The following is a 20,668-nucleotide window of genomic DNA, read 5'->3' on the forward strand; positions in this document are numbered from 1 at the left end:
TGGACCTTGCTGCGATGGGCCCTGAGTTGATGGTGTGTCTGTCTGTCTGTCTGTCTGTCTGTCTGTCTGTCTGTCTGTCTGTCTGTCTGTCTGTCTGTCTGTCTGTCTGTCTGTCTGTGTGTGTGTGTGTGTGTGTGTGTGTGTGTGTGTGTGTGTGTGTGTGTGTGTGTGTGTGTGTGTGTGTGTGTGTGTGTGTGTGTGTGTGTGTGTGTGTGTGCGTCCGTGGGTTTGTGTGTGTGTGTGAATATATTTTAGTGCCACGAGGGGGCGTCAAATGCCCTCATTTTTAATTGCTAATCCAAATCAGTATCATGTATTTTACTTTCTAAAGGGATCAGGGTGACTCATTTCAGTCCTCATCTAAATGCTCCCTGATAGCACAGCGGTGTTTGGGGAAACTTTAGCTCGGGCTGCTGCGCTAGAATCACAAATATGAAAATGTGTCGGATACGCGAGGGGCTGATTAGATGCTGGTTAGTGTAATCAGACTAATTTTTTTTTTAGCGTTAAAGTGGACTGGAGGAAGACAAAGGGACCCGTTTTACATCCCGTTGTGTTTCTGTTCACATTCATTTCAATTTTTTCTTCTATTTAATCAGCGCTATTAGATAGAAACCCCGCGGGTCGCCGGACGGTTGCAGCACCTTAACGCATCATCCCCAACCGTGTAGGAGACTTTCCTTAGTGTGTTAAAGTTAAATGATCACTGAAGATGTGGATAATTGTAACGTTTATCTTAGCAGTGGTGCATGTGGAGGTGGGCCTTGGGTGTCAGCTGGCCGGGGACTGGAGACCCCAGACCGAGGCGTGCCGCGCTGAACTCGCGGAGATCATCGTGTTCGCCAAGGTGCTCGCGCTGCACCAGGAGTCGTACAGCGTGTACAACTCTCTTCCCTGGAGGCACGACCCGGATCTGTTTTACACCGCCGAGGTGGAGCTGCTCTGCGACCAGGCCTGGGGTAGCATGCTGGAGATCCCCGCCGGGTCCCGGCTCAACATCACCGGGCTGGGCTACTTCCAATGCTTCACCTACAGTGTCACAGAGAACAACTCCTATTATTTCTTCCTAAGGTAAAACAAACCCGACAAGCTTTGCCCTGCATTTGATCGCCACATTTTGAATATTGAAATGTTGAAATATACTTGTATATTGTAGTACATGTGTTTCTTGAGGCTACCCCCAGGATGATAAATACATGCATGAATCTGATCAACGTAAGGGTTTCAACCTCATCCTATTGGTAAATGAACAGGCCTTCATGTGGAATGTGCAATGCTGGGTACAATTCTGAGTCAGAGTGTTGCTGACCCAAACTTTTCGTCAAACTAAATGTCTACTGCTGAAACACCTTGTTGATTGATTTCCATCATGCTGATATGTCTACTGCTGAAACACCTTGGTCGATATATTTTCATCATGTCCGATTGTTTGCCCTGCCCTACTTCATGTAACTAAACATCTGGCTGCCATGAATGTTGAATATTTGGGTAGCGAATTTATTTGGCCATGTTTTTCAATGCGTGTGTGTGTGTGTGTGTGTGTGTGTGTGTGTGTGTGTGTGTGTGTGTGTGTGTGTGTGTGTGTGTGTGTGTGTGCGTGTGCGTGTGTGTCCTGTGGTAGAATTGTATAGGCCTAACCCTAAATAACATGAACCCCATTTGGAGAAGAGAAAGCGTTTTGATGATTGCAATAGCAGTGATGAGGGATTAAAGGGTTCTTATAAACTGTGACCTTCTCTCACACTATAGCCTATCCACTAATATAGAATTTGTGAACTCCTCAGCACATCTGTATCGTTTAATCTTTGGTCGATTTGGTACCCGGGAGACAAGGGATCGTGGTTATGACACAAACACAAAGGCATATTTTTGTTTCAATATGCATTTGTTCTTGTGGACCAAGCTCTTTCCATAGGACCTCGCCCGGGCTGCGTCCCAGCCTGCAGGATAACAGAGCAAGGCAGATTGGATGTGGAGCTGAAGGAGTCTGAACTCCAGTGTTAGCCTGATAATGGCTTTTGATATGATGGCCTCCTCCTCCCTCTTACATGCGTCAGCGTCCTGAGTCCTCTGCTACAAACTCATCAGGACCCATAGAACTCATGTGTCAGCCGGTCGGCTGGGTAACCCTACAATAAAGGCTCAGGGTTGCAAAGGCATTCAGACGCCACCTTCACCACGGAGGTCCTCTTTCAATTCCATAATGGGGCCTGAAAAATGGCCAGGAACATTTGGAGGATGCAGTGAATTCTCAGACAGACACGTATTCACAATTCACAGTGTGAATGATGAAGGACGTCAGCGAGAGGTTTTCGGTCATGGTTTTATGAGTAAGAGTACCATGCTAGGTATGGTGTGATGACCTCACTTTGAAAGGGGGTGGTGTAGGGTTCCAAGGAGTTTAAGTCCCAGCCAAAAGTCTTGTGGGTTTGACCCCTAATGTTTACAAAGTAAGCCTGTATGCATCCTTGGTACGCCAGCTTCTCCATGAGATTTATCTTCACTGTTGTTACAGTGTACTACGGTCATTTAGGACAGACAGTGCAAACTCAACAGCAAGCAACGGGATGAATCTCGGAGGCAGGGTCAACTTAAATCAACGAGTCCATGCAAACGTGCAATCTTTTTTGACTATTTGTTTTCAGTCAGCAAGACAAAGTCCAACTGAGTCAAAAGAAAAAACACTGATAAATCTGAAAAATAAAAAATAAATCCTACACTTTGAGTGTTTTATTGTTTTCATTTGCAACACTGAGAATAAGGCCTTGGATCAAAAAGCAAGAGTTTATTCATTTTCTCTGTAATCTCCAGTGAGTTCCATTTCCTGCGATAAAATATCCCCAAAAACATCTTCCCAGACCAAAATAACCCTCCCCAATCAATCACTGATAAAGAGCCCTGTGCCAGTGCTGGTCAGACTGAAGCACGGAGAAAAATACATGTTGGGGTCTCCCAGTGGACCGGGAAGGAGACGTGTACTCAGTCGTTCTTCCTAGTCTGTAATTTACTCCCTTGAGATTAAGACCAGTGTCAGGAGGTCAGGCCAGCTAGAAAGAAAAACATCAGCTTTCATTTAAAGGAGTTAAAAATACCTCAAGTGTTTATGAATGTGGCGTGGAGATATTTTCAAAATGCCACAAGTGGTTTCTGTATTTTATAAAAGGGTTACCATTTTCTCTGTTGGATAATGGGAGATTGTGTGCTACATTTGTGTTGGGGGAGTATACCATGATTGTTGGGTTCATGTAGTCTTGTGTGTGAGATGCTGTTGGAGGAGTTCATGAGACTTGTTATAACCAATAAAGATCACACTGCACCCCTTCGTGATGCACAACTTTCAACACAATGAAGTCATAGCTTATCTGAGTTGCGAGGTCTAGAAATTTGATTTGTATTATGAGAAGCCCCACAAGCCAAAACAAAACAATTAAGGATTATACAAACATGGAAAACATAGGAAGGTGTGTTTGTATATTTCAAGTATAGTAAATCAAGTATACAAACACTCAGCCTGTGTGTGCTCAAACACACGTGCGCCCTGCATTCATTTACACACACGTACTACGCACAGATTCAAATGCAAACACACAGACACACACATGTACACCCACACACACTCATACACACACCCAGGCTTGAGAGTCCCAGAGTGATGATGGACTGGACAGGGTTAGTCAAGCTTTTGATGTCCCACAAGGGACCCTAGATGGGATCCAGATGGATCGGAGCCATGCTGCTTCTCAGACTTCCTCTCCTACTCCCTCCATAGGGGAGGAGAAGATATGTACCAGGCAGAGCCTATTCACATGAAGGTCTCTGCCTTACCCTCATCCAATGGGTATTAATCTTCTAAATAAAAACTTAAATTGGCTATACGTTTGTTTTAAATGTTTGGTAAGGAGTATTATCACACTACCTGCTTTGCATTGCTTACTTTGCTTAAACTTGTTGTGTTAACCTTCACCTAGATAAATGCCCCCAACAAACAAATGACACTCTTTTTATCTTACTCTTGACTGAATCTTATTTTTAAGGAAAATAATCCAAAAAAGGCATCATTTGAATCCACACACTGAAATTCCAGATACGTTGTGCACTGTTACACAAATATATGGAGAGGTCATATTTGAAGAAATACACACATTTGTGCAATGATTTCAACACATTGTCGAACGACACCGAATGGGCCTCTAGAGGCAGAACCAGTTAATAATGATTCATGCATGGAATGGTGTTCCTGCTTCCATCCAAACTTTTACTACTACTCAGTTCTTATTAACGTACTGTATGTTTCTCACATGCACTGGGTGTTACTCTGTGCATGAATTGTATGCACGTATCTATGCAATCACTTGCAATCCAACCACCTCCATAACTACCTGCCGATTCCCCCCCAGGATGGATGAGAACTACAGCATCCTTCCCCATGGGGTCAACTTCCAGGACCCCATCTTCCCCGACACGGCCGAGAGCCACCACATGTTCTCCAGCCTCTTCCAGTTCTCCAACTGCACGGCCGGGACGCAGGTCCACACCTACAGCCCCGAGTGGGAGGCTCAGGAGGACAGCAGGGTGAGAAGCACAATGGTCGTCTGAACCGCTAAAGTATTGAGTTTCACATTCAGAGGATTTAGTAGCACTATCTCGGCATTGACATCGCTCCGTCTTCCCTGCTCTGCCTTCCTTCTATGTCGCTGATTATTTGGAAGAGAAAATAAATCAGGATCTCTCTTGGAAAAGATGACAAAATTGTGGCTCAGTTTTCCATTAATGACCCCTCTACCGGGGACTCTGATTACACTCAGAGCCGTCTGGGCTGACCCAGACAGCTGGTTCATGTCATGCTTAGGGTTCTCCTGAACTAAAGAAAAACACGTTTGTTTTTACTTCCTCTACGCAAGAACGGATAATAGACTTGACATCAACCTTTGCGTGATCGCCTCATGCAGCGTCCAATGCATGAGTATTAAGTTGGTGAAACCTGCCTGTGCTGTGGTGAGAATCAACCACCAGCTCTGCTGAAGAGAAACATGCCTTAAAAGCTTGTTCCTTACAAACACTTTTATTTTTCTCTTTTGGCTCAGTAAAAAAGAACTCCCAACAGCAACAAACAATTCAACACAACGTTATGGCAACAGTACAGCAGCATCTTATCAGCCATCTTATAACAACTGTCAATAATTATGATGCATGCAGTGAACATATTTGGATCTTCTCATGCTCAGCGTTTTGTAATGGCTGGCATGCTGTACAGATTAAGAGTTACCAGACTCTGGTGAACAGTTGTAGTGCAGAGAAACATCTGCCTCCTCTTATGAAGTCCCTTATGAACCAGAAATTGGTTCACCATCCTGCAAAGGATGCACAGGTTTTCCAAAATGTCCTTGATTTCTTTATGGCATTTGGGATTGATTATGGATTATAGACATGAATAGGAATGGAAAATAATTAGGGTTGTCTGGTACAACATCCCCTGGTTAATCCTATTCCTACAATTCTATCCTTGCCTTCATGATGAGTTGTTGAAGTTAAGTTTAGTTTTAGAACATTAATACCAGGTAAGCCTTCCATTCCAACAAAAGTATTGGTAATGCTTTGCTTCATTTAGATTGCTGCTTTCCAGTGTTGCAGTAACCACAGAATAGGCAGGTCAATGCTGTATTTCCTCACAGCATCTCAAGCTTCGTCTCTGGGCTTTCCCAAGGCCAATTATCCAAGTATTTGTCCACACAGGAGCTTAGACGGAAAAATACATCAGGGTAGACAGGGATTGAAACCATCTGTAGATTGACTCCTTGAATGAAATTCAAACCTGTGACCGAAGAACACCCAGCTTTCTGTAGCGGGATTCGTGCTAACAAACAGGCATTCTCCTTTGGGAAATAGCTTGCCTCATGGGTGATGTATGATCACTTCCACAGAGGTAAGACTTTATATTCTTTATAGTGCCTTATTGTGCCGTATAGGTCAGAGATTGCTCAGTTTCAGAGGTCCGTGTGGCATAAGTAATAGGAAGTATGATAAAGCGTGGTAGAAAAGAAAAATAACTGATACTAATCAGCGATATGGGAAGGCGGCCGGCAGCACATATTTTACATTTCCTCAAACCCTATCCCACAGTTATACGAGTCAAATGTTCTGCCGTGATTCTATCTGACCCATGTGGCAGTACTGGGATCGGAAAAGGAAATCTACACCCATCTGAGAGGCGGCCATGCATTGAGAACCACCTGGCCTTTTCTACAGAGGAGAGCCGGGCACCAACTTATTGTAGACTCTGGCAAGAAATGTAGAATAGAAGAAATGTCTTCTTTCTTTCATGTGCACCAATACATGCTGCACTATTTTAAACTAGGAAATCAATATTGGAATTGAGTTTGACTTGGGTTGAGTTGTGTATGTATGTACTGACTCTTGCCTTTAACCTCAGATTGGCTTCGATGTTGTAGCGAAAGTGAGAAAAAGGATCATATCAGATTCAGTTGTTCCTAGCATGGGAAATAGGGTTAGGTTTGGGCTGTTATGATTGGTCGTCAGCCCAAAATAACACTCCGTCAGTGTTTGTATAGTGATCTGGCATATGCCAGTATATGTCATCCTTGCTGATGATTAATGAACAAGCTTTTGCATGATTAATGAAAATCAAAAGGGTCAACAGGTTGTACCAGCATTCACTTCATATAACCTAAGACAAAGGCTGTGTTGCAGGTTAGCCACCACTGTCGATTTCGAGGGTAAATGAAGCACTCAAGATATGTGTATCATTAAAAAATGTCTCCGAAAATGGTGTTAAAGTCCAGTTTTGTCGTTTTTGGATTACAGTTTTTGGTTACTACCAAGGATGCATCCAGTTCTTTTAACGCAATTCGGCGGTGACGTCACGTTGGGGAGACGTGGTGGAAGGTAGCCTCAGCCTAGTACTAGAACTATGGCATCTAACTGGAATGAGGAAGAGGTGGCATGAACCACAAATAACATGCATGATGGCTGACGTAACTGAGCAGCCCCTCCCCAAGTGGTATAGCCCAGGTGGGCCTTGTACTGCGGTTGGTCAGAAAGACGTAACAGCCATGACGACATTGAACTCTTGGGCAGGTTTGAAGAGAGTGGCACGCACGCAACGCACGCACACACCTTGAAGGAGTTTTTCACCTGCTCCGTATCCAGCTTGTTCCACTCTTTGAGCACCCAGGCTACTAGTATGTGACGAGCTGGGGCTCTCATGTTCCCCTCCTGCGGTGTATTACTTTTCCGCATCCCCTGCCATCCAGTTTTCATAAAGTTCATGCAGACTGGCTTTGAACTGTGTAAATCTCTGTATGCTTATGCTGTTGAGAGCTTAAATAAATTGACTATATAAATTGACTACAAATTGTAACATTTTTTATATATTTCTATATATTTAGCTATCTAGCTATCTGGCTGTCTGCCTCTCTATCTGTCTATCTGTCTGTCTGTCTGTCTGTCTGTCTGTCTGTCTGTCTGTCTGTCTGTCTGTCTGTCTGTCTGTCTGTCTGTCTGTCTGTCTGTCTGTCTGTCTGTCTATCTATCTAGGCAATCTATAAATCTTTGTATTTATCTGTATAATCTGCTGAACACTCTCTTACTAGTTTCTCTTTACGCGTCTCAAGGGTCTCAAGGCGGACTTCGGTCTGTCGTCTCCCCAACGTGACGTAATGCAATGCATTGAGGGGGAAATGAGAATCAATTACAAACCGCTAAAATAGTACTTATCTTTTTGTATTACATTCCGTTTTGTGATACCCAACAACATCAAATACAATGGATAACAGTTTAAAAGTTTATTACCAACAAGCAAATTGTGCAAATTCGTTGGAAAATTAACCATGCAACACGGCCTTTAATTCAATATTTACATTGGCCCAATTGGCCCCTTACACTGAACCATCTGCATGAATCATTGGCCAATCATAAGTAATGGCTCTTTCTTCTGGGCAGCTGCTCTGCTCGGCAGTGCAGAAGGCCCTGTTTGAGGAAGAGGAGGAGGTGAGGACCCTCTCGGTGAAGGTGAGGACCCTGGAGAAGGCCAACGGACACCTGAGGGAGAAGGTGAAGACCCTGAAGCGACTGCTGCGGCAGGCCAGGCAAGAGACCACCGTCAAGGAACAGCAGACCCACAGCCTCAAGCAGCTCTACCAGGCACACCCTCAGGCCCACCCAGACCAGGACACCCGCCAGGACCAGGGGACCCCCCGGCTCAAGAAGGGCCTCACCAAGACCTTAAGGGACTAAAGTACCACACACACTCTGTGTTATCGCTGTTTTTTATCAACCCCGGCTGTGTCTTTCAAAGAGCATCTTAGACACCTAGGAGGGACATTTAGGACTGTTTGTTATGTAATATAAGGCTGAGCAATGTCCGTGCATTCAGTAAGATGAATAAGGTCCTGCCATTGGTTTGGACTGTGTGAGCCTCTGATTGGTCCTCCAGTGCACTACTTTTATATTCTTATACTTTTGTTGCTGATGCTTACATTCATATCATTTCATAGTAGGATTAACTGAAGCAAAATTTGATCTTATGTCATTATACACGTTATAAACAAACCAAAATACTTAAACATTTCTCGAAGGATTGAGCCATGGTGGGATTTCAAAGAAGGAGCTCTAGGCTGATGGATTCGTTGAAGGATTTGGATGTCCTTATTGGAATATCATTTTTTTATTTTTTCTGTGCTGGACACATGTATGTTATGTTGTGCTAGCATTTATACAAAATTACTATATGTTTGATTTGCAGGATCAAAATCCACACTTCTTTTTTCTGAAAATGTGATGCATTGTGGTAATGGCGGGCGTTGTGTGTAGCAGAAGGGTCCATCCAGGGTTTTATTAAGGTTGTTATCTGGATGTGCCACTCTGCATCACGAGAAACCATACATGATGGTGAGGTGAGGTGTATCAGGGACCAGGTTCAATCACAACAGAGTCCTTTTATGGTCCAGTAATGTTCTCATGCTCCCTATAGTTTAACCATAATTAATTGAACCCATTACTATTTAATTTACAGTGGTTATGATTTGTTCAAAGTATGTGAGGGGACAACGATGTTCATCAGCATACGTTCATATGTAATCCTTTCTGGAGTTACAGTTGACCTTCTATCCACACTGGCCTTGTTGTGCCAGTTACTGTACATAGTGCATACAAAAGTCCAGGAAATTGTTTCACTTGTTGAGGTTACTCAGTGTTCTTTTTTTTAAAAGTTGGATTGATTGAATGATATTTTTTTGTCATTAAAATATGGTGCTGAGCACTCAAATACAATACTGTCCATTGTTTGATTAGTCAAAATTGTTTCTTTATAATTTCTTTATTATTATTTGGATGCAAATATAATTACTGAAAAAAACATCTTGTTGGCTTTTGAGATGGCTAATGTGTTAGTTTGTATAAATTAATATAAATTACACAACAATTTAATTTCTAAGGTGATTTCCAAGGTGCCGCTATGCTATAAATAATGGCACCTTTGAAATTAGATCAATTGAATCTATTGAATCAAAGCAACTAAGAAAATGTATCTTACTTCCTTCACCTAATTAGTCATTCCATCAGAGCCATTTTAGGAAGTGGACATTGTGGAACAGTAGGGGGCACAACCTCTGTCTGGCCTTATAGCTTTCTGCCGAGTGACCGCCTGGCGGCCACCATCGTTCATATCAGTTGAGGATTAACGTGTTCAGATAACAGGACTCTGAGGTGCCAGAGGATTCATGTACAGCTGATTTCTGATTCATAATTATAGCTCAAAAGAATCTCCATGAGAAAACACAGGCTAAGTTCTTCCATGTGTTACCATGTATCATAAACGAGGGAGTAAGAGCAAAGGATGAGGTCCATAGCAAACGAAGAATGGCCTTGGAAAACATACACATTACAACCATCTCTTATCGTCTGCAAAGCTTCTTTATAACCAACGTTTATACGTCCATAAAAAAGTCTTGAGTGTGGATAGAAAGTGTTTCAACCAATTCCTACCACTGAGGTTGTATTCATCAGACTTGCCTGCAGCCATCTGTCTAAATCTCGGGAAGGTGGCCAAGGATGATATACACACAATGCTTCGCTCACGTAAACCTTGGCGCGAAACAAATGTGCTAAACAGATGTGACGGTCCCATCCAGGGGATCTGGGCTAGTCGGAGCTTCGGTTTATTGGTCTCCTCTGTGCTCCATGTTCCTTTAACATTGCATTGGTCACCAATGCCGTGCTATATGATGATCACAGGGATGTCAACATGGCTGCTTGCGTCTCCTGACCAATCCCTCTGGGCTCGTGTGTCACACATGCAGCTCCATGCTGTCATTTGTCAGATTGTAGGTTAATGCTCCTTGCTGCTGAAAGTCATGGGAAAGAAGAATGCCAAATGTACCACGAATCAGGCACCAGCTTTTCCACCCCGCTTCAGATATGTGATCTGTTGGCAATTAGTGGCATGTTCAGAGTAAAGAGCGTTTTCAGCAAAGCCCGGGAGCAGTGCTGTCTGTGTTTTTAATTAGTCATCCTGTAGTGTAGAAGTACAATGGAGACATGCATCTGAGACGGCACTTGGCATGGCTGAACCTCTTCAAAATACGGTTGGAGAGCAGGCTGCTTGGAAAAATAAATATTTTTATTTTAGGATTAATGTAAGATATGCATTATTAAATGTTGGTCTGCAATCCCTCAATTCCTTATCAGAACTATGCAAATAGTTTCCTAATACCTAGGGCATCGGCGCATTGGATGCTTGCAATACAGAACCAGTGAAGAACATTATGTAAGAAGTGTGAGAATGAGGTGTGAGAGATTTACAAGGCAGCATATACAGCGAATCAGCCCAGCCACCCCCACCACTGCCAACACCACTCCCAACTACCAAACCAGTTCAATATGAAACATTTCTGACCACGTTCCTGAGGCGGAACAGGTATTCAAGTGTCACTGGGCCGGACCAGATGTGCCGTGGTGCCACGTCTGATTACTTTTCCACCAGTCTGTGTCTGCTCCAATCATTTTGACGTATGAGTCCCCCCCCCCCCCCCCCATCTGATCATAATACCATACCCTGCTCTCAGCCTGTATGTTGAGGTCTCGGACCTCAAAGGGGGAAATACATCATGTTTGCAGGGCGCGCGGGTCAAGTTCAAGAGTTCTGCTTTATATGGTCCAATAAAGTGGTGGCTGCTTTGTAATTAGCACTGAACAGGGCCAGCTGCTGTTGTTCTCACCGTGGCTGATTAAACTACATGCAATGTGTTTTTGCAATTGGGATTTCCAAGAAAAAACAATGCTGATGCTCGCAATCACTGACAGTGACTCTAGATCATAAGTCTAGATTCAAAATATCTATATCGCATAAGTGCGAGTGAATGTCTTATCGGGATAGTGTTTCATAAGGGGATATTCAGTTCTGTCTTTTTACTTATGCCACTCCAACTAACTCTGTGTGATACTGTGCGAAAGCTACTACTGTGTTTTCCACAATCTGACTTTCTGACTGTCTGAGTAAATGGTTGTTTCTCTCAGTAACTTTGTTGTGTCCAAGAGAAAAACAGCAAAAAAATGATCACATATGTTTGCAATTAGAGTTGCAGCATTTTGTTGTTTTTTCCCGCTGTCGGTTGCACTCAGCAGCCGACTGCATTTAGCGGTGCCATGTTTTCCATGCAGGATGTTTACAGTGCAGTGCAGTGATTGTTCAGAGGTTTGGGGTCTCCTTACACATACATGTACTGCATACAACGTATGCAGTACATGTGTAAAACATGTACAACATGTACTAACATTTTAAATGAAGCATAGGTGAGAATGGAACATCCAACTCACTGTACAAAAATGTTGTTTCAAGACAATTTTTTTTAATGCTTCAACACACACACACATGCGCCCACACACCCACAAACACACCCACCCATACACGCCCACACACACACACACACACACACACATACGCCCACAGACACACACACACACACACACACTGCACGCATGCAGACACACATACACACACACGCACGCAAGCACGCATACACGCAGTCATACATATACATGCAAATGTCTGATTGATGTGTTTTTTTCGTTGCGTACATTTTGAAGGACAGCTGTGTATCTGGAATGGAATGATGAGATATGTTCAGTGGTCCACTCCTCCGCCAGGGGACAGGGCCTCAGGCCCAGAGGGGCCAGGGACCTCTCCTCCTCCAGGGGACAGGGCCTCAGGCCTGTCCCCTGGAGGGACAGGCCTGGTGTAGGACCTGTGGCCTCAGTGGAGCCGGACGTATGGTGAGAGGACTGCAGTATGAAAACATACTGACGCACACACACACACACACACACACACACACACACACACACACACACACACACACACACACACACACACACACACACACACACACACACACACACACACACCACTGTGATCCAGATAAACAGAGACCTACACTTGCACACCTGTACATACACACATAATTACACACATAATGCACAATACACATATTTTTCAAATTACAGAGATTGCTTCCCGCTCTATGTAAAATGAGTTTGTTTTTTATTGAATGCCAGATAATCCTTTGCCAGCTATTTTCTTGGAACCAAAAAAGGGAAAAACAGACAAAGATCATCAGTGAGCGAGGTTGTTCCCATTGGAAATATCCAGTGTTCCCGAGTCCTCCAGCGAGTGTGGGATTAAAGTATTTCATGAGCCAAACCAGGGTGGATGGGGGAAGGGGCACCATGCATGGTGACAAGACACACACACGCACACGCACACACAGAGAAAGGTTCTTTGCTTTGCATGACCTCATTTTATTGACATAATGTTGAGGCCATAGGAGGTAGAACAGGACCAAGAGGACTGCTGTGCAAGGATTTTTTTAACTCTTGTCACATTACATGGGAAGCAGATTATATACCAAGAGGTTTATCAATAGAAACAAGCACTATATATACAAAAGCATTATGTGTACATCCAGTCCTGGGTTAGAAGTACCACTACGCTTAAATTAGTAATTAATATAAGCACCCCAATGAATCCATGTATATTTAATCTATTCTGTCATCAATAACTATAATAAGTCAGTATTTTGTTCCCTAAACTTTTTACATACAAAAATGATTTTTCCTCATCCATGTTTCATTCATTCTTTGTATCTGTTTGAGTGAATACAGTTAAATGCATTACATACAGTGGATACAGTACAATGCAGTACATACAGTGAATATAGAACACAACACATCTCTGTTATGGACCTGGATCTCCAGCCCTCTGAATGATAACTTCTGGAAGACAGATTAACGTGTTCCCTGTCAGAACGACAGTTAAGCAACGTCTCTCATTTATATGCTGCAGATATTTTCACGAACCGAAACGGCCCTCTGGGATCAATAAAGTCCTCTTATCTTATCTTAGTGAGGAGGAGATGGACCGAGTCTGTCTCCGAGATTTTATTTTCTCAAGATCTTTATGAAAGTTGACGTCTATAATTCCTTTAATGATCCTATATTTGGCATGGAATATATTAATCTTTGTATTTTATTGAGTCAGGTTGTGCTGGACATTGAGTGACAGCTGGACGCAAGTATTTCTTCTTCCACTAATAAATCTTTTTCAAACACAGATGTGTGAAGAAAAAGTGTGACATGTGAAAATACACAGAGAGCTCTCTGTTTCCCCAGCTCTGATTGATAGGTCTAATTGGACAGCATGGACCTGAAGGGAGACGGACTCCACAGTATCCACATAGAGGAAGGCTCATGGTGACGGACGCATGGGACAAGGCCTATCGATGTGCTGGATGTATTTCATTATCGAGTCCCATGAAACCGTCTGATACGTGGACAAGGTAACCTTGGATTACTCTTCTTCCTACCGATGCAGATAGATTCAGGTATATATTGCCATTATTTGGCTACCCTTTGTAGTCTGTAAACTTGGGGACCTATCTGGAAACGACAGACCGGCAGCGGCAGTTCAATCTTTACATCATGTCAAGTGGTTGATTTTGAGGATATCAACTTGCTTTGCCATTTCCCACAAGAGAACATTGTGTGGCTTTTAACTAGCAAAGGGTTTGTCAACTCCTTCAACGTGCTACGCCTCAGAAGTACACAAACACACGAAGATGGAACGCCGTCTTACATGTTACACTGGGGGTCTAAACTAAAACCTGAACACACGTTTTGAGAGGAAAACATACTTAAAACATACTTTTTATTTCCGTTCCCTTGTGGTGGCGATATGAATGTGAGCAACATGTTGCCGTGAAGTTCTTTAGGTTCTGGGAGGCTCAAGCCCCCACTGGATGGTTTCCACCCCGGTCCAGGGCTCCACGTCCCTGCTGCTCCGTGGAGCCCCAGCGCCTCCCGCCCCTGAACCCTATAATCACACCCTGTTACGCTGGATGTGTCCCGTGGCCCTCGGTCGACCACATCATTTCTACCCTGTCCGCTGCACCCCTGGTGAGGTTGACCACAGAGGGAGAGGGAGAGGGAGAGAGAGAGAGAGAGAGAGAGAGGGAGAGGGAGAGGGAGAGGGAGAGGGAGAGGGGGAGAGAGAGGGAGAGGGAGAGGGAGAGGGAGAGGGAGAGAGAGGGAGAGAGAGAGAAGTAGGGAGGAAGAGTGAGGGAGAGAGGCCCACCAAGTAACAAATCCCTTCCTGGTCTATTCTAGAAGATGTTCTATTACGACTACTGCTAATTAGATACAAAGTTAAAACTAATTTGAAACTGGACTGCTGGTGAAGAAGACTCTCGGGAAGTCCTTCTCTCTTGTATTCAACCAATTGTTGAGTGTTTTGTGTAACAGTGCAATAGTACTGTTGTTGTTGTGTCTTTCAACAAGAACACACTCATCAGTAGCACTTCAAGAACCCTTGCATCGCTGCATGCCCAGCTGCACTTCAGGTTTGCAGTAGCTCTAGTATTAGTTATATATTGAGACTTTGATTGTTCAACTACACATGCACTCGCTTTGGATTAAAAGAAGCTTCTGCTAAACACAACTCAATTATAACTATTATAAGGCGAAGCTATTCCACGTAGAGCTGTTCAACAATGGTCATCTCTATAAATATGATATGTGCGGTGACTGCATGTACTTGACTGGCAGCCGTAACAGCAGCCAGCATGCAAGATAGACAAGCAAAGTTGTCCAGATCAGACCATAACCTGAGCTAGAGGATTAGGCAGCAGCTGGATGTGGGGAATGTGATCATCATGTGTACACTGTCAGCTGACACCGAGCACAGGACCTACCAGGTGTATCGTCACCCCAGTAAGGTAACAGCAGTATCGGGATGGCGCTCGAGAGATAGATCAGTCGGACACACAATGCATAGACATGACATTTAATGTATACACTTCACCAATGCTTTACTTACAGATCGGTTGCAAGCAAACGTTTTGTGAGTCTCGCTACTGAGCCATCATCAATATCCCATAATCCACATGGTCATTGATCCATACAGTCTGAGCTGGGGCCATAGACGGCCTTCACAAAAATAGCAATGTCATCACAGTACAAATATCTTCATTCGTACAACTTCACCTTTTGACAGCTAAAGGTACTCTTCAGACAAAGCGGCTCGTAAGAGAGAAAAGCAAAACCCGGTCAAAGTGGAGGAGAGATGAGTTCCTGAACATGTTTCATATCCAGAGCTGCCCGGTCCCCTCAGCATAAGAACTATGCTGCGTGCAAAAGAAAACAACCGCTAGGAACAATATAATTATGATGTTCTCCTACAAAATGAGGGCTTTGGTCGTTTTGACCACCAATTCCCTTTGGCCATGCCATGAGTCAACAGGCTGTGGAAAAAAGAAATGCTCATTTCCCTTTCAAGGTTGGAAGGTCCTGGTTTGATTGGGTAGTTGCGCAAAATGTAGGTATTCATTTTTTACATGATTAGTAGATTAATGTTTCATGCGTCCAAGAAATAGAGCAATTCATCGTATTTAAAAATAAATTAACAATGTAAACATATCCAAAGGGACAGGTTTTTGTACTGCACACACATACAATCACACACACGCACACGCATGTGCGTGCACACGCACACACACACCAAAGATTGCACTTTGAACTTATTGAACACCTCAATACATTTGCAAATCAGCTGCAAAGCAACTAGCACAGTCCCTCCCGGTGAAGAGGAGCAGACCGTAGCAGCCGTAAGCAGCACTTCCACAACATGCATTACAGCACTGAAACTAAACTTCAGAATCCACCATCTTGATTCACAAGTGTATCTCGCAATAATCAATAAAAAAAGGACATCTTTGGAGTTTTCTCAAAAGCTTACAGACGCACTGCTGAATAATTATGTTTTTGTTTGGGTTGTTTTGTATCCATGTGGTTGATGATATAATAAAATGTTAAGTGCATGAGTCAACGACCGCTACAACTTTTGAGACATCAGCGCATGCCTAACATAAGACCAAGTGTACCATCACACACAGACCACTAAAAATACACACTCTCACACCATTAAAAACACATGCACTCACACACACACACTGAGAAGACAGAAATGGAATAATATTGTGACACGATGGGATCTACATTTAAAAAAAAATATCTGTGTTCTCTGGGCATTAGATGAAGGAGGCATGGTTGACTATAGAACAGATCAGGTACTGTAGAGGGTGGGTGTTAAGAAATTATCTTTAAGTCTGCAGTTTGGTTGGAGATAGTTGTATTTTACCAATTAGTACAAAAAAAAAATACAAAAAATGTGGGGCCACAGAAATGTGAGTGTAAAACACTAGCTTACACTGCAGAATGGTTGTGTCTCGCTGTATGTGAACACTGAGATTTGAGTTGTGAATGAAATGGACATTTCTAAGAACATGGGACTTCAGTTCGGACGTGGATTATTTAAAAGAAGCCTCTGGTATTCTGTTGTTTTCTATCTAATGAAGCAAGACGTGGAAACATGGGGAAACATAGGTTCAACCCTAAACCTCATGAAACCACAACAATGGCCGCCATTTACAACGGTCTCCATGCAACAATGTTTTGAGGGGATAACGTCCCTGCACTTAGTCGTTACAAAGAAAAGTATCTTATGTATATATATATATATATGAAAAAAAAGTTAGGACTAAATTCAGCAAGAAGAGCTGCATGGTTTAGAAACTACCAGTGAAACGAATCTGGCCAACTTGTTTATCCTAAAGGCACGGTAGACAACGAGAGACCCATGTGTGTTAGTAAAGAGATAAAGGAGGGAGGGGGAGCCCTGTGAATGACCACCATGCTGCTCCTCATGGGAGACGACCACCCTTTGGATGTTCACAAAGTGCAGCCAATCCCTGCTCACGTAGAAAAAAATAATAGTCTGTTCATAAAATCTAATATTTTTCTGAAGTCGCATTTTCGGATGTAATACTGCAATATATATCTATATCTATATGTCTCAATGCAGACGGGACGCACGACTGTGATAGAAACTTATGCACTGGGCTCATAAGAATGTGTTAATGCTCTCATATGCAAAGGTTTAATAGGAAAGGAGGGGGATGAAACAAATATATTTATGTCAAGAAAAAATAAACATGAAATATAAGCGGCGCGCTGAATCAATAAAACTGACTCAAACAAGCTCTGTCCTGCTACTGCGGAAAAAAACACAAAAACCCATGATACACCAGGGCTGGGGGAGCATCATTGCCTCTCCCCCCCAACCAGCCATCCTCTGATCCTTTGCTATCATCCAGTCAGTGAAAGTCGACTCCTGAAGCAACGTCGTCAGCATCATCACAATCATCATCCTCATCGTCGACCTCACTATCAACCCCCCGACGACCAGCAACAATTATTTTCATCAACCTTGCCTCATCCTACGTTTCCCCCCCCCCCCCCCCCCCCCCTGCAGGCGAGCAACCCTACGACGGGTGGTGGGGCAGAAGCAGAGGCCTCGGGGGTCGCCCAGGTGTAAAAAAGGAGGGTCACTGGGGTCGATCAGGTGGCTGGGTGGGCCCTCAGACCCTGCTGGTGGTGTGGCAGCGGTAGGAGGGGGACAGAGACTCAGACTCATCAGCACCCTCTGAACTCTGGCAGCAGCCGCCCTCCGACTGGGACTCTGGGGGAGGAGGAGAGGAGGGGAGAGGAGAGGGGAGGGGGGAGAGGGGAGAGGGAGAGGGGAAAGGAGAGGAGAGGAGAGGAGAGGAGGGAGGGGGAGAGGGAGAGGAGAGAGGAGAGGAGAGGAGAGGAGAGGAGAGGAGAGGAGAGGAGGGGATAGGAGAGGAGAGAGAGAGAGGAGAGAGAGAGAGGAGGGGAAAGGAGAGGAGAGGAGAGGAGAGGAGAGGGGAGGGGAGAGGAGAGGAGAGGAGAGGAGGAGAGGAGAGGAGAGGAGAGGAGAGGAGGGGGAGAGGAGAGGAGAGGAGGAGAGAGGAGGAGAGGAGAGGAGTAGAGGGGAGAGGAGAGAGAGGAGAGGAGAGGAGAGGAGAGGAGAGGAGAGGAGAGGAGAGGAGGGGATAGGAGAGGAGAGGAGAGGAGAGGAGGGGAGAGGAGAGGAGGAGAGGGGAGAGGGAGAGGGGAGAGGAGAGGAGAGGAGAGGAGAGGAGAGGAGAGGAGGGGAGGGGAGAGGAGAGGAGAGGAGAGGAGAGGAGAGGAGAGGAGAGGAGGGGAGAGGAGAGGAGAGGGGAAAGGAGGAGAGGAGAGGAGAGGAGAGGGAGGATAGGAGAGGAGGAGAGGGGGGAGAGGAGATGAGAGGGAGGAGAGGAGATAGGAGGGAGGAGAGAGGAGAGGAGGGAGGAGAGGAGGGGAGGAGAGAGGAGAGGAGGGGAGAGGGGGGGAAGTGGAGGTGAGGTGAGAGGAAGAGAGAGGACGTAAGATAAGTTATGAGGACATACAATTATATTAAGGTTAAGTTAAGGCATGTTCACTTTTATTGGCAAGACACTTTTCAAGATCGTCTTAAAGACATTGTAAGCACAGGCCAAAGTACAGCAGAAAGTCAACTCAAAATAATAAAACAAGCATCTATATACAGAAATGACGTTCCTCTCCCGCCTGTTCGACTCTGGATCCCGACCCAGTTCGTACATCATGTTAATCTTGGACCCAGCAGTCGTACTAAATTAGAACAGACTTTCTATGGGAAGACCTCACAAAGTCTGGGCCTTGTTCCCTGTTTCATTGCAGTTATTCCACCCAGAGAAATATATATTTGTGCGAGTGGTTGCTTTCGTAAGGGGGTGATATTTTATTTCAGAAGGGGAAGTATATTTCTGCAGTGGCCACTTGATAGGGTGTTCATTTAAACATTCAAAGCCACTTTTTCACAGTATACCAGTGTTGGCTGAGGTTCAATCCCTGCCATGATTGAAACGGATATTTCAAAATAAAACCGAAGGCCTTATTAGCCCTGATTGGACTTCGTTGATCCCTTGTCTCAATCTGGAGTCCGCTCGGTGAGACCATTCAGGTATCTTCTGCTAGAGAGCGCCAGGCGGTGCTAGCAGGCAGGCGGCGCTAGCAGGCGGTGCTGGGCTGTGTGACCGGTACCTGTGAGCTCTTCTGGCAGCAGCATGCTGGGCTGGTTGGGTCCCTCCAGGCTGGTCCCCAGCTGCAGGCGACGCATGTGGCGCACCACCGCCGTGGCGTTGAAGGCTTGCTGCGCAACCACAGAGACAAAGTCATGAGGGAGGACTCTTAGTAGAAGGAGGAATAGGGATTTTCTTTCCAGCCACTGCCTTTGAAGTCTGTGTGGTGCTCGCCTGGAGCACCACACAGATCTCACTCATCTTTGTGTTACACTCCATTGTTATGCTTACTGTTGAGCAAGAGGGCGGCTAGATAGTGAAGTGAAAATATGTTGTTTGTGATGTGTGTGTGTGTAGAGCGATAGAGTGTTTTTACTTTTGAACTTTTGAATGTTGTACACCAAGCTATGATCCAGCCCTGTTGTAATGTGATGTACTGTACATGTCTCCATGAGGTTCTGTTATTGCGTGCATCATGGGAATCCCACTCGGTTCCTTGTATCGTATTGTTGGTTCTCCAAGTGTTTCCATTTCTTTATTTCCTAATGTGAATCAAATGTCGTCTAGCTGCCCCCTACAGCCAAACGGCTCTTCTATTGTTTGACTTGTGGTCCAAAACTATATCAGGAAAGAGTGAATCCATTCCACATGGAGTGAGAGTAGCACTGCTGGTATGTCGCCTCACCCTCCACTTGCTCTTGGCGAAGTTCTTTTTGATCTGCGCGCTGACAGACTCATGGATGTTCTTGTCCAGGGCCGTGTCGCCTGCAATCCTTCACAACACAGAGCAGACACAACAGAGTTCAAACTAATAGCAAAGTCCCATGCCTGGTGCCTGGTTTGTGTTAGTGTTCGTGTGAAAGAAGCTGTGCTCAATGTATTGTTTTGGTCTGTCTTTGTGTATGTCTGTGTGTGTGTGTGTGTGCAGACGCGTGTGTCTGTGTGTTTGGTGCGGTGTGATGATTTGGGAGTGTGTGTGCCTGTTTGGGTCTGGGTTAAGGTCTATGTGTGTGCGTGTTTGGGATTGTGTGTGTGTGTGTGTGTGTGTGTGTGTGTGTGTGTGTGTGTGTGTGTGTGTGTGTGTGTGTGTGTGTGTGTGTGTGTGCGTGGGTGTGCTCTACCATGGGTGCTGCAGGGCCTGTTCACAGGTGTAGCGTGTCTTTGGGTCTTTCTCCATC

At 44.6% G+C, this 20,668-nt stretch overlaps 2 protein-coding genes across 3 annotated transcripts in view; one reads left to right on the top strand and one right to left on the bottom strand.

Moving 5' to 3' along the window:
- The first annotated feature begins 330 nt into the window (after window positions 1-330).
- On the top strand, window positions 331-9,288 carry ccdc3b (coiled-coil domain containing 3b). The gene is made up of 3 exons (XM_030363788.1): window positions 331-1,071; window positions 4,398-4,572; window positions 7,960-9,288. Exons 1-3 carry the CDS (start codon window positions 713-715, stop codon window positions 8,251-8,253), a joined length of 828 nt encoding a protein of 275 aa, XP_030219648.1. The 5' UTR covers window positions 331-712; the 3' UTR covers window positions 8,254-9,288.
- A 6,048-nt stretch (window positions 9,289-15,336) lies between these two features.
- camk1b (calcium/calmodulin-dependent protein kinase Ib) overlaps window positions 15,337-20,668 on the bottom strand; it is a 35,952-nt gene continuing 30,620 nt past the window's right edge. For both annotated transcript variants that reach the window (XM_030353548.1, XM_030353541.1), the window contains 4 exons: window positions 20,612-20,668; window positions 20,176-20,263; window positions 19,513-19,621; window positions 15,337-18,085 (listed from right to left, as the gene is read on the bottom strand). The exon at window positions 20,612-20,668 is cut by the window's right edge and continues 22 nt beyond it. In XM_030353548.1, the coding sequence (XP_030209408.1) occupies window positions 17,985-18,085; window positions 19,513-19,621; window positions 20,176-20,263; window positions 20,612-20,668 (355 nt within the window). In that variant the 3' untranslated portion in view covers window positions 15,337-17,984. The remainder of the gene's footprint in view (window positions 18,086-19,512; window positions 19,622-20,175; window positions 20,264-20,611) is intronic.

This window comes from Gadus morhua, chromosome 1, assembly GCF_902167405.1.
Source record: "Gadus morhua chromosome 1, gadMor3.0, whole genome shotgun sequence".
Taxonomy (NCBI): Eukaryota; Metazoa; Chordata; class Actinopteri; order Gadiformes; family Gadidae; genus Gadus; species Gadus morhua.

Coding starts and splice junctions, on each gene's coding strand:
- ccdc3b (XM_030363788.1), top strand. CDS start 713: ATGTGGATAATTGTAACGTTTATCTTAGCAGTGGTGCATGTGGAGGTG. Junction 1,072..4,397: donor TCCTATTATTTCTTCCTAAG/GTAAAACAAACC, acceptor ATTCCCCCCCAG/GATGGATGAGAACTACAGCA. Junction 4,573..7,959: donor AGGCTCAGGAGGACAGCAGG/GTGAGAAGCACA, acceptor TCTTCTGGGCAG/CTGCTCTGCTCGGCAGTGCA.